Source organism: Mandrillus leucophaeus, unplaced genomic scaffold, assembly GCF_000951045.1.
Source record: "Mandrillus leucophaeus isolate KB7577 unplaced genomic scaffold, Mleu.le_1.0 Scaffold57, whole genome shotgun sequence".
Classification (NCBI taxonomy): Eukaryota; Metazoa; Chordata; class Mammalia; order Primates; family Cercopithecidae; genus Mandrillus; species Mandrillus leucophaeus.
In genome coordinates, this window is record NW_012106141.1 from 6,380,998 (window position 1) to 6,394,755 (window position 13,758).

General features: G+C 39.4%; 1 protein-coding gene across 1 annotated transcript in view; it reads right to left on the bottom strand.

Moving 5' to 3' along the window:
• The window catches only part of APPL1 (adaptor protein, phosphotyrosine interaction, PH domain and leucine zipper containing 1), a 57,858-nt gene extending 46,652 nt beyond the window's left edge, over window positions 1–11,206 (bottom strand). The window contains exons 1-5 of the mRNA XM_011998404.1: window positions 11,153–11,206; window positions 5,545–5,643; window positions 3,700–3,759; window positions 3,132–3,203; window positions 393–480 (exon numbers count right to left, since the gene is read on the bottom strand). Coding sequence (XP_011853794.1) covers window positions 393–480; window positions 3,132–3,203; window positions 3,700–3,759; window positions 5,545–5,643; window positions 11,153–11,155 — 322 coding nt within the window. The 5' untranslated portion in view covers window positions 11,156–11,206. The remainder of the gene's footprint in view (window positions 1–392; window positions 481–3,131; window positions 3,204–3,699; window positions 3,760–5,544; window positions 5,644–11,152) is intronic.
• Between the last annotated feature and the right edge of the window lie 2,552 nt (window positions 11,207–13,758).

Below are 13,758 nucleotides of genomic sequence, written 5' to 3' on the forward strand. Positions count from 1 at the left end.
GTCCCTCTAACAGAACAATGACTCTTCTGGCAAATTCCTCTTCACTGTTCAATGCTCATGTCACATCCTTGGGTGAAGCCTTGCTGACCCCTCCTAACAGCCCCGCCAGCACCTTGCTCATTCCCTAATTATAAGAGACATAAGTGTTGTAATTATGCGTGTGCCCACTTCCTTCTCTAGAATTTCTCAAAAGAGGGGATATCTTATCCATATCGGTATTTCTCAATATCTAGTTTGATATCTAGCAGGAGCTCCTATAAATGTTTGATAACTGAGCAAAGTAAGAGTGGCACAGGTTGTGGTCAAGAAATGGTGTAGGTATAGAGTAATATGCATTTTACAAGCGTTGATCTTACAGCCAACGAAAGTAAACATAAGCTTGACTTCAATACCTTTCAGATCTCTTTCTTTAAACTGGGTAATGGGGAACATCATGGCATCAGCAAGTTGAGTTGAAAGTACTGCATGACAAGAGCTAAGCTAGAAAAAGAAAGACCAAAAAGGCCAAATAACTATACACAGACATTTAACCAGTGTTATGTAAATTAAACAGAATCTAGCAAAAAAGGTTCTGATGTATTTTATATAGGCAAACACTAAAAATTATGTGATACAGTACAAAATATTATATAGTAAAAAAAAATTCCATTTACTAAACTCTTAGAAAACACAGAATGACCTTGGATTTGGTAACGGTTTCTTGCATATGATACTAAAAGCACAAGGAACAAAAGAAAATATATAATGGACATCATCAAAATTTAAAACTTCTATGCATCAAAGCATACCATCAAGAAAGTGAAAAGAAAAAAAAACAACTCAGAATGGGAGAAAATATTTGCCAATTATGTATGTGATACATAACTTGTATCTAGAAAGAGAACGTTTACAACTTAATAATAAAAAGACAACCAATTTAAAAACGGGCAAAGGATCTGTATAACTTCTTCAAAGATAAACAAATGGCCAATAAGCATATGAAAAGGTGCTCAATATCATTACACATCAAGAAAGTGCAAATGAAAACCACAATGAGAGACCACCTCACACTCACTCAGATGGCTATAATTTTTTAAAAAATTTTAAATACACACAAACAAAAATAATTGTTGGTGAGGATGTGGAAAAACTGGAACCCTCCTACATTGCTGGTAGGAAAGTAAAATGGTACAGGCACTGTAGAAAACAGTTTGGTGGTTTTCTACATTATTTAACTTTTAAATAAACAAACATAAAATTACCATGCAATGACCCAGCAATCCCATTTCTGGGTACCTACTCAAGAGAACTGAAAACTGTTGTTCAAAAAGAAACAAAAAAACCTGTATATGAATGCTCATAACAACATTATTTGAACTAGTTAAAAGGTAGAAACAACACAAATGAACAAGGACTAGATAAACAGATACAGATATATAAAGACATGACTAGAAAAACAAAACTTGATATATCCATAACAACGAAATTTTATTTAGCCAAAAAAGGAATGAAGTACTGAGGCATATTACAACACGAATGAACCTTGAACACATTATGCTAAGTGAAAGCAGACATTAAAAACTCTAAAATTATGAGTTCATTTATATGAAATATCAAAAGTAGGCAAAGTCATACAGAAAGAAAGCAGACTGCCACGCATGGTGGCTCAAGCCTATAATCCCAGCACTTTGGGAGGCCGAGACGGACGGATCACGAGGTCAGCAGATCGAGACCATCCTGGCTAACACGGTGAAACCCCGTCTCTACTAAAAAAACACAAAAAACTAGCCGGGCGAGGTGGCGGGCGCCCGTAGTCCCAGCTACTCGGGAGGCTGAGGCGGGAGAATGGCGTAAACCCGGGAGGCGGAGCTTGCAGTGAGCTGAGATCCGGCCACTGCACTCCAGCCTGGGCGACAAAGCCAGACTCCGCCCAAAAAAAAAAAAAAAAAAAGAAAGCAGATTAGTGGTTGACAAGGACTGAGGGAGCAGAGAGGTGAAAGTGACTGCTTGATACGGTTTGGCTGTCCCCACCCAAATCTCATCTTCAATTGTAGCTCCCATAATTCCCACATGTTGTGGGAGGGGCCCCGTGGGAGACAACTGAATCATAGGGGCAGTTTCCCCCATACTGTTCTTGTGGTAGTGAGTAAGTTTCACGAGATCTGATGATTTTTAAGGGGTTCCCCTTTCACTTGTCTTTCATTCTCTCTCATGTGCTGCCATGTAAGATGTGCCTTTCGCCTTCCGCCACGATTGTGAGGCCTCCCCAGCCACGTGGAACTGTGAGTCCATTAAACCTCTTTTTCTTTATAAATTACCCATCTCAGGTATGTCTTTATCAGCAGTGTGAAAACAGATTAATTCACTGCTTAACGGGCACAAGGCTTCCTTTGAGATGATGAAAATGTCCTAAAAACCAGACAGTGGTTATGGTTGCATAGCACTGTGAATGTACTAAATGTCATGAATGGCAAATTTTATGCTATGTGTACTTTACCACAATTTTTGAAATGAAAAAAATTACATTATTTCTTTATCTTGATTTCCTGGTAAAATATTTTGCTATAATGGGTTATTAAAATATTTCAAAAAAAAATATTTTTCCAGGTAAGATTCTAGAAAACACAGGACTATCGAATGGTCCATGTGAAAAGAAGAGATTTTACTGCAACAGTAGAGAATAGTTATTGATTCTCCATAAGCTCTCACTACCTTTTCTTCCTGTTAGCTTTCAGGTCTTTGTTTTAATGATTTGTTGTGGTGACCGATTTGAGGAATTCAGGGTTGATTTTGGCTGTTTAGGATGGCAGGATTAATAAAGACTAAACAGTAAAATGTTGCTTAGAGCAACAACAAAGAACCCAGATGTAGCTCACTACCTAACTCTTCTCTCCCTGCCTACATCTAATGACACATGTCAAGACTGAATGTTACATGGACTACATGTAGAAGAAGCACATCTATATGTTTATTCCTGGAAAACAATGTTTTAATCTGGTAAAGAAAGTATTGTTTTGATGAGCCAGCCACCAGGATGTGGAAGTAAGATTCTTCTTTAGTCATCTCTGTAATAGAGCTTTACTCATAAAATAAAAGCCTGGGTAACTTAATTATAAGACCATTTAATCAAGCAAAATAAACTAAAAGTTTACCTCATCTATAACTTTTGAAAACTGTTGCAATGTAGAGCTCATAACTTCATCATCACCTCCCAATGGAAAACGCTGAAAAACGAGAAACAGAGATGAGGTAAAGTTTCAACGTCGTGTCTTTTGGGAATGACATTACTATAATTTACATTTTTAAATAACTTTAGAAAAACTTCCAAAATTTTGAATAAGCTCTAAAATATCATTTAACTAAAACTGTGTAATGTATATAATTAATAAACATTAATTATTAAGTAACCAATTGACATGGCATATTGGAATCTCCACCGTACTCGAAGTTCAAAGATTTAGCATTTAGCTCCAGTTCCTCCAATAATGGTGTAACGTTGAGCAAGTCACAACTTCTTCATTTGTAAAAAGAACACAGGTAAACTAGATAGCCTCTGTATTTAATATTAAATCATTAAAATTATCTGAACGTAAGTGCTATCATGAAATTTCGATGGTATATTCTGTGAATTCAAGAAAACTTAAGGATTCTTGTTGAAAGTCTATCTATACAGATACTATACTTTTAAAATTATGCTTTTAAAACTTTGATATACGATACCTGTTTTTCATATTCTTTTAAAAGTTTTGAGGTCAGGTGTGTTGCTGCACTTAATTCATTCTATGGAAAAAGCATTCAAATTAGCATGATCATACCGACAAAAAAGTTTTAGTTGAATATACCTAATTTATTTATTATCACTTAACATAAATATTTTTAAAACCTTCATTAAATCACTGGAAAGGCGTACTACCATTAAAGCACTTTAAAAGAAAACTCAAACCATAAAATAGACACTCTCAAGGAATTCAGCAGTGTTCCTGGTGTTTGTTTGTTGCTAATAAAAACTAAGCACTAAATACTTTAAAGCCTTAGCAAAATCTTTAGAGAGTCTACGTTGATGACTGATTATTGCTCTCTGTAGATGCTGATACTAGACTACAGTAAGCACTTAATAATATACAACCAAAATGTAGTTAACCTAGTCATATAATACAGCAACACAGCCATATGAAAAACTTTTAGTTTTTTTAGTGACTATAACAAATATGACATTTCTTTAACATATTATATCATATATCTGTGTGGTCAGAAAGCAAAGCTTCAGAGCCTGATCACAAGGAAAAACTAAACAACATAGCAACTTTTAAGTATGTAAGGAAAATGTGAAGCCAGAAAGCAAACAATATGAGAAGGGAAAAAAATAAAACTTGTACACTTAATTAATCCCAAAGAAAGTATATCACAGAACCTAGGTTGCTGTTTAAGCTTATAATTAAGTTATCCAAACATAGCTTCAAATTTTATTCCTGGTCAACAAGAAAACCTAGTCATACCCTTCATCTTCTTGTACTCCAGAGGTACATCTAATTTTTAGTGCCTTCTTTTAACTTGACAGAGGCAGCCAACTTTCAAATCCTCTACTGAAAAAGGGGAAGTGTTGGCCATTTGCAGTGGCTCACACCTGTAATCCCAGCACTTTGGGAGGCTGAGGCGGGCAGATCACCTGAGGTCAGGAGTTCAAGACTAGTCTGGCCAACATGGTGAAACCCCACCTCTAGTAAAAATACAAAATTATCCGGGCGTAGTGGCGCACGCCTGTAATCCCAGCTACTCAGGAGGCTAAGGCAGAAGAATTGCTTGAACCTGGGAGGTGGAGGGTGCAGTGAGTCGAGATTGCGCCATTGTACTTCAACCTGGGAGACACGAGCAAAACTCCGTCTCCAAAAAAAAAAAAAAAAAGGGCCAGGCACAATCCCAGCACTTTGGGAGGCCAAGGTGGGCGCATCACCTGGAGTTCAAGACCAGCCTGACCAACACGGAGAAACCCCGTCTCTACTAAAAATACAAAATTAGCCAGCATGCTGGTACATGCCTGTAATCCCAGCTACTCGAGAGGCTGAGGCAGGAGAATCACTTGAACCCGGGGGGCGGAGGACGCGGTGAGCCGAGATCACACCACTGCACTCCAGTCTGGGCAACAAGAGCAAAGCTCCATCTCAAAAAAAGAAATAAATAAATAAATAAAGTGGGGGTGGGGAAGTGTTCCATAAGATTGTAATAAGCATGATTAGGGAAAATACCAGTGATGACATGGGATCTTCATTCAAATATTAGGAAAGATCGCTATCAGTGAGTTTCATGGGGGGTTTCCCCCAAACTATGTTTGGGGAGAATGGGCAGATGCTTCAATCTTCTATCACTTTTGTAGTACTACAAACTGTACTCTAGTAGTTGAAATGTCAGTTCTGTAATACACAATGTTCATTCATCCATTCAACAAATATTTATTACTAGGAGCCTAGTACAGGGTTAAGCACTGGTAAACACGACAGACACTACCTATCCTTATGAGGCTTAAAAATTCATGTTTTAAAAGCATCAAGTTAGTCCTCAGTGTTTTACCTGTGCATCATAAATCCGATGCATAGCTTGATACAACTGATTCATATAGTTGGAAATAGCTGTGGCATCTTCTTCAAATACACCCAGTAAAGACCTTGTCTGTATAAAATAATAGCAGTAAGTTTATGTTAATCATAATACAAATCAGATGGAAAAATATTTTTTCTAAAGGAAGCAAAAATCATAGGATATTAAAGTTCCAGTAATTCTGAGTTTTAATCTATTTTCTCTCTTTGGTAGTAATGTTAAGAAGTCAGAGTTTTTTTGTTCTCAGTTTCACTTCAACAAAGCAGAGGTATTTTCCAACTATGTCACACAAACTTTAGGAGAAACAACAGAGGTATATTTTCAGAAACCAAAAATTCTATAAGACAAATCAACAGAAACATTCAAAGCTAAATTAACAGCATTCTATGTAGTATAAATATTTTGAATGTCTTACTTCAGGATAATTTAGTATGATTAATTTTTTTTTCTATAGTTTTTGTCTAGAAGAGGCCAAACCCCTCCCTGTCCTAATCTAAAAATACCACAGTACACCCTCCCCAACATGGCCAACTCTTCAGCACATAAAATGCTAACTACATTTTTCTGAATGCACAATTTGGGGGTTTTCCTTTCTTCTTCTTTATACACATCTATATGGTTTGGCTTTTGTTTTGTTTTGTCGTTTTTCTACTATGTACATTTAAAAATTATCTTCATTTTAGGCCAGGCACGGCAGCTCATGCCTGTAATCTCAGCACTTCGGGAGGCCGAGGCAGGCAGATCACAAGGTCAGGAGATTGAGACCATCCTGGTTAACACAGGGAAACCCCATCTCTACTAAAAATACAAAAACTTAGCCAGGCGAAATGTCTTACTTCAGGATAATTTAGTATGATTATTTCTTTTCTTCTATAGTTTTTTCTAGAAGAGGCCAAACCCCTCCCTGTCCTAATCTAAAAATAGCACAGTATACTCTCCCCAACATGGCCAACTCTTCAGCATATAAAATGCTAACTAGGTTTTTCTGAATGCACAATTTGGGGGTTTCCTTTCTTCTTCTTTATACACGTCTATATTGTTTGGCTTTTGTTTTGTTTTCTCATTTTTCTACTATGCACATTTAAAAATTACCTTCATTGTAGGCTGGGCACGGCGGCTCATGCCTGTAATCTCAGCACTTTGGGAGGCCGAGGCAGGCAGATCACGAGGTCAGGAGATTGAGACCATCCTGGCTAACACAATGAAACCCCGTCTCTACTAAAAATACAAAAAATTAGCCAGGCTTGGTCGCACATGCCTGTAGTCACAGCTACTCAGGAGGCTGAGGCAAGAGAATAGCTTGAACTTGGGAGGCGAAGGTTACAGTGAGCCAAGATCGCGCCACTGCACTTCAGCCTGGACGACAGAGCAAGACTCTGTCTCAAAATAAAAAAATTTTTTTAAATTACCTTCATTTTAAGGGGAAAAGCTTATAAGTAAATGTTAAGAATGTCAGACCAGGCGCGGTGGCTCACACCTGTAATCCCAGCACTTTGGGAGGCCCAGGCAGGTGGATCACAAGGTCAGGAGATCGAGACCATCCTGGCTAACATGGTGAAACCCCGTCTCTACTAAAAATACAAAAAATTAGCCGGGCGTGGTGGTGGGTGCCTGTAGTCCCAGCTACTCGGGAGGCTGAGGCAGGTGAATGGCGTGAACCGGGAGGCGGAGCTTGCAGTGAGCTGAGATCCAGCCACTGCATTCCAGCCTGGGCGACAGAGCGAGACTCCTTTTCAAAAAAAAAAAAAAAAAAAAAAAGAGAGAATATCAATAAAAATGTATCAAAGATAAGGAAGCTGAAGCTATCAAAGGCAAGGGAGAAATACTCACATTACATCCCAAAGGCAGGGAAAGAATGAAAATACCAACAACTACTGGAGATAACCGCAGCTTAAAATCTAAAAGATGACTTTGTATTTTTATTCTAAAAATAATTTATGCCTCGGCCTTAGATTTTTTTTTGAGACAGAGTCTTGCTCTGCCGCCCAGGTTGGAGGTGCAGTGGCATGATCTCGGCTCACTACAAGTTCCACCTCCTAGGTTCACGCCATTCTCCTGCCTCAGACTCCCCAGTAGCTAGGACTTCAGGTGCCCACCACCACGCCCGGCTAATTTTTTGCATTTTTTAGTAGAGACGGGGTTTCACCATGTTACCCAGGATGGTCTAGATCTCCTGACCTTGTGATCCACCTGCCTTAGCCTCCCAAAGTGTTGGGATTACAGGCATGAGCCACAGCGCCCGGCCTATGCCTCAGCCTTAGAAAAATGTTGTGGTTGTTGTTGCTGTTGTTTGAGACAGGATCTCATTCTTTCTCCCAGGCTGGAGTGCAGTAACATGATCTCGGCTCACTGCAGCCTTGACCTCCCAGGCTCAAACAATCCTCCCACCTCAGCCTCCCATGTAGCTGGGACTACAGACATGTGCCACCATGTCTAGCTACTTTTTTTCTATTTTTTTGTAGTGACAGGGTCTCACTATGTTACTCAGGCTGGTTTCAAACTGCTTGGCTCAAGCAATTCTCCTACCTCAGCCTCCCAAAGTGCTGGGATTACAGGTCAGATGTCAGCCACTGCACATGGCCAGAAATTTTGTTTTCTTAAATCAACTTATTTCTTGGCTTCCTATTTTCAGAGGAGGAAGCTAAGTCAATATAGTATAAAGGAGGGGAAAGACACAAAATCATTATGCCAGTAAGGCCCTATTTTCAGTCTTCTACTTCCCCAGGCCTCAGAGATTTAGATTTGACAGAATCTTTTTCAAGCACTCCACTACAATTCCCTGTAGTGCTATTTTAAGATGTACAAAAGAAAGCATCAGGAAATCTTGTTTGGCTAGTGCCATTCTTAAGAAAAATCTGCCATTTCGTTTTTTTTTTTTCTAAAAATGGGTAATTCCAATTCAAGGAGTTACATATATATGTAAAAACTTGTAGCATAATTAAATTTAAAAGTTCTTCTTAGCTCAAACAAAGCTGAAACAGATTCCCTATTTTACACTAACAATATCAACTTCAACACTGGATAATTACTGTTTGTTTAAAGTTAGTAGCTTAAATAATAGAATCAATATGGTACCATTTCATTGACTCTATGACGGTATCCATTGTAAGATGCATCATTTTTATTTTTGTACTACTCAAACAAAACAATGCTGGCAATTAAGCTATGATTTAAGGTTTTATGTCTTGAATTTTTTACCTTATATTTATGGAAACAGACCTTCACACAGAATTTTATCATATACAGCTCTCATGTAAACACAGGAAATATAAGCATCATAAACTTATTTCTAAAACTTCACAGAGTTCGAATCTTATGAACCACTTTTCTTTTTTTTTTTTTTTTTTTTGAGTCAGAGTCTCACTCTGTCACCCAGGCTGGAGTGCAGCAGCACAATCTTGGCTCACTGCATGCTCCACCTCCCGGGTTCACACCATTCTCCTGCCCCAGTCTCCCATGTGGCTGGGACTACAGGTGCCCGCCACCATGCCCAGCTAATTTTTTGTATTTTTAATAGAGACTGGGTTTCATCGTGTTAGCCAGGATGGTCTCGATCTCCTGACCTCATGATCTGCCCACCTTAGCCTCACAAAGTGCTGGGATTATAGGCATGAGCCACCACGCCCGGCCCATGAACCACTTTTCAACTCAAGAGTCATCAATATCCATGTTTTCCTATACATTATCATTCTCTGTGCCATGAGGAGATAAGTATTTCTTAGAAGTACTCCATTTTTGTCCCTAATATTTTCTTCAAGCAAGTTTTGATGATGTCATTTGACATCTCACCAGGTGTCAAAGGAAGATTTTTGGACAATAACCAGGACTGATATTCCTTTCTCAAATGGTGGCAAAATTGATTTGTTAGTTGAACACTGAGAGACTACACTTGGCCAGTATGCTACTAGGAGAAACAACCAAGTATGTACATTTGCAGGCAATGTGAAATACATTACTACTGCTACCTGGCTGACAGCAATTGTTAACATACCATCAACGCTATGAGGAATCCCAATCAGAGACATTAAAATGTTGGGGGGAAAGGCACAGCTCATGAGTATTTCATATTATGCAAAGAAAGAAGATCCCATTTGGGACTGGGGTTTTTCTTCACTGTTCTCTCATAGATGAATCATTAAGATACATATCTACACATAAAATCAATTAAGTTTTTAAAGATCATTATCTGTTTTTAGTAATTAACAAGGTTTATTTTGATTTTAATTTTCAAAACAACATATAAATATGGACAAGGCATCTAGTATAAGCTTAAGATTTTCTGGCTTAATGGATGATCTTTTGCAGAACTGTGTGGTTTGGGCAAGGTAATTCCAAACATGCTTTTTCCCCCGCCCAGTTTCCAGGCAGTATCCTTAAAAGATGCTCTTTGATCAGCTGGATTTTGGATTTGCAAATTCTCCCTAATTTAATACCTAGTTACTATAAATCAAAACTAAAAGAAGGATAACTATAATTCAGGATAGTCTTCCATCACTCCCAGGTTCTTTTTTTTTTTTTTTTTTAGAGCCAAAGCCTTATTCTGTTACCCAGGCTGGAGTGCAGTGGTGTGACCATAGCTCACTGCAGCCACGGACTCCTGGACTCAGTCGATCCTCCTGCCCCAGCCTCCTGAATAGCTGGGACTACAGGCTCATGCCACCACGCCCAGCTAATTTTATTTTTGGTAGAGATGAGGTCTTGCTATTTTGCCCTAGGTGGTCCTGAACTCCCACCCTCAAGTGTTCACAAGCATGAGCCACTGTGCCAGGCCAAGACTCTTAACTTTTTTACGTAGCAACTGGCAGGTCACTTTTGATTAGATCTAAATGATCTAAAAAACTTAAAAACTAATCAAATAAAAAACTTTTAGGGCCTGGTACAGTGGCTCACATCTATAATCCCAGCACTAAGGCCAGGAGTTCAAGACTAGCCTGGCCAATATAGTGAGACCCTGTCTTTAAAAAAAAAAAAAAATTATTTTTTTTTAATTTTTTTTTTTTTTTTTAAAGACAGGATCTCGCACTGTTGCCCGGGCTGGAGTGCAATGGCGCAATTTCAGCTCACTGCAACCTCTGCCTCCCCGGTTCAAGCAATTCTCCTGTCTCAGCCTCCTGAGTAACTGGGATTATAGACGCCCACCACCACGTCCGGCTAATTTTTTGCATTTTTAGTAGAGGCGGAGTTTCACTATGTTGGCCAGGCTGGTCTCAAACTCCTGACCTTGTGATCCACCCGCCTAGGCCTCCCAAAGTGCTGGGATTACAGGCGTGAGCCACCACGCCCAGTCTTCTACAAAACATTTTTAAATTAGTTGGGCTACTTAGGAGGCTGAGGCAGCAGAATCACTTGAACCTGGGGGGTGAAGACTATAGTCAGCCAAGATCATGCCACTGCACTCCAGCCTGGGCGACAAGAGCGAAACTCCATCTCCAAAAACAATAAAATAAAATAAAATAAAATTAGCTGAGCTTGGTAGCATATGCCTAGGAGTTTGAGGTTTCTGAGCTATGGCTGAGCCACTGCAATCCAACCTATGTGACAGTGAGACTCTGTCTCAAAAAAAAAAAAACAAAAAACTTACCATGAGCTTTAAAAGTCTTCATATTCTTTGCTGCTCTACTTCTTGGACTCTATTCTAAATAAAATAGTTCAAACTGAGAAGAAAATTTATGCTCCAAAGCATTAATCTCAGCCCTGTTTATAAAAGCAAAACTTTGGGAAAACTCTAAAAGTCCAGCAGTGGATGGTGGAATCAGTTAAGGAAGTGTGTGGTCTTCAAATTTTTTTATTTAGAATGTAAAAACATGTGAAGACACTTAAGTTATAATGTTAAGCTAAAAGCAGGATAAAGATCATTATGCACAATATAATCTCAATTCCATTAAAACATGTAGAAGAAAAAAAAAAAACAGTAGAATAAAGAAACCAAACTTAACAGGTTTTTGCTGGGTACCCAACAGGTAATTGTGTGTTATTCTTTTCTGGGCCTTCCAATTTTTCTGAAGCAAGCAACTATTATTTTTTTAAATCAGGGTCAAAAATTAAGGCACAACAGCTGAGGTTCAGAGAAGTTGAATGATTTGCCCTAAAGCAGAAGGTAGTAAGTGACAGTGATGACTAAAAATCTCCTCAACCCTAGATCCAAGGCTTTCCATTCTGCCACAGGTTCAACCGAAGAATCACCTCCAAATATCTACACTTCCTAAATCCCAGTTGTCCCCATTAATTTTCCCAAGTAAATTTTACCTAGTTCAAATTTATTGCCTTTAAACATTGAAGGAATATCAATGTGACTACTTCATTAAAAATTAGCTGGCACAGGCCAGGTGCTCATACCGGTAATCCCAGCACTTTGAGAGGCCAAAGTGGGCGGATCACCTGACGTCAGGAGTTCAAGACCAGCCTGGCCAACATGGCGAAACCCCGTCTCTACTAAAAATACAAAAACTAGGTGGGTGGTGGCACGCGACTGTAATCCCAGCTACTCAGGAGGCTGAGGCAGGAGAATCACTTCAACCCGGGAGGCGGAGGTTGCAGTGAGCCGAGATCACGCCATTGCACTCCAGCCTGGGCAACAAGAGCAAAACCTCGTCTCAGAAAAAAAAAAAGAAAAAGAAAAAAACTAGCTGGCACAGTGACACACGCCTGTATTCCCAGCTGCTAGGGAGGCTGAGGCAGGAGGATCACTTCAGCACAGGTGTTCCAGGACACAGTGCACTACGATAGTGTCTGTGAACAGCCATTGCTCTCCAGACTGGGAAACACAGCAAGATCCCCATCTCAACAAACAAACAAATATACTGTAAAACTGACACTAGTATGATGCATGCTTGCAAAACAAAAACAAAAACAAAAACAAAAAACCACAATTCTTAAGTTGTAAACTAATCTGTGCAAAAAGCTCAAGAAATTAGATGAGTCAAGATTTTACCTCTGCCTCACAAGTCATATCTAGGGCAGTATGCAATCCATTCTGAGCTGTTTATAGTCTTTATGGGCTATTAAAAAAAAAAAAAAAAAGGCCAAGTAAGAGAAGAAAGGTAAGGCAACCTGTTGAATCTTACATAATAAAACGTAAAATGACAAAGTACGCCTGACCAATTCCACAAACTTTTTGCAAATCATCTGAAACAAATACAGTTTATAACTTTATATGGAGAAATCATGAAGAAAAAAATTGAACCAGCTATACTGGCAGTCAAGATAAACTAAATGTGAGTTTCTCTCTTTGTCAGTATACGCTAAGAGTACATTAGCAGCAGGCAACTGGTCTGTGAAGATAACTTTCAGAATAAAAAAGAACAAATCAGTTCTACAATCAGAGCCCCATTTCAACTTGGCAATTAACACTGACATAAAATCCATGGCAGAAGTGTCATCCAGGAAAAGGAGATCTAGACCTCTTCTGCTTTTCTTCTTTGGGGACCATGTTCAGCTGTAAAGACACACGAAATGGTGCAACTGCATTTCTAAATGAGCAATAATTCAGAAATGTTTCATTCTAAATAGTGTCCAACCAGCAACACCGTCTTAAACCGTTTAAATTATCGTGTAAAAAGACTTAGAGATGAAGTTTTCCCTAGGCAAGTTACAGCCCCTGCCAACATTTTTAAAAATATAGCTGATTTCATTCTTCAGTACTTAAAACATATTAAATGGTTACATTTTCCAAAACTGTCTTAAGCTAGAGCAACCACATCAGCATCATTCCGACGCACAGAACACAGGGCTTTTATTTTGATGAGTTTATTAAGGCCAAGTCTGCAGGGAGCGGCGCAGCAGTCGAGGAGCGGCGAAGGCACTGTCCATCCCTGGCCATACACAGCTCGAGCGACAGCGACCACAGTCACGGGCGGGGAAAGCGGTCTTGGGCTCCGGGACCCGTCACGGGCTTTGCCGTTAGGTCTCCACACACAACCTTACAGCCTCTCCCGAAGAAAAACGATCCATTTCCTTCCCTAGCTTGCTGAGCCTCGGAAATCATTAAATAAGACTACCGGGGTTTCTCTCCCTTCTGCATTTTCTCTGAAGAGGTTCTTGGGGAGAAAATTCTAGGGTCGAGATTTAGCACCTCACATGACGGCGATAAAAAACGGCGCCTTTCGTCAAATAAAAAGGAGACCCGCGAGAGTACGTGACCGCCCGGCCCACGAGCACCAGCGGCTCGGTCTCCGCCTGCGGCCCTCG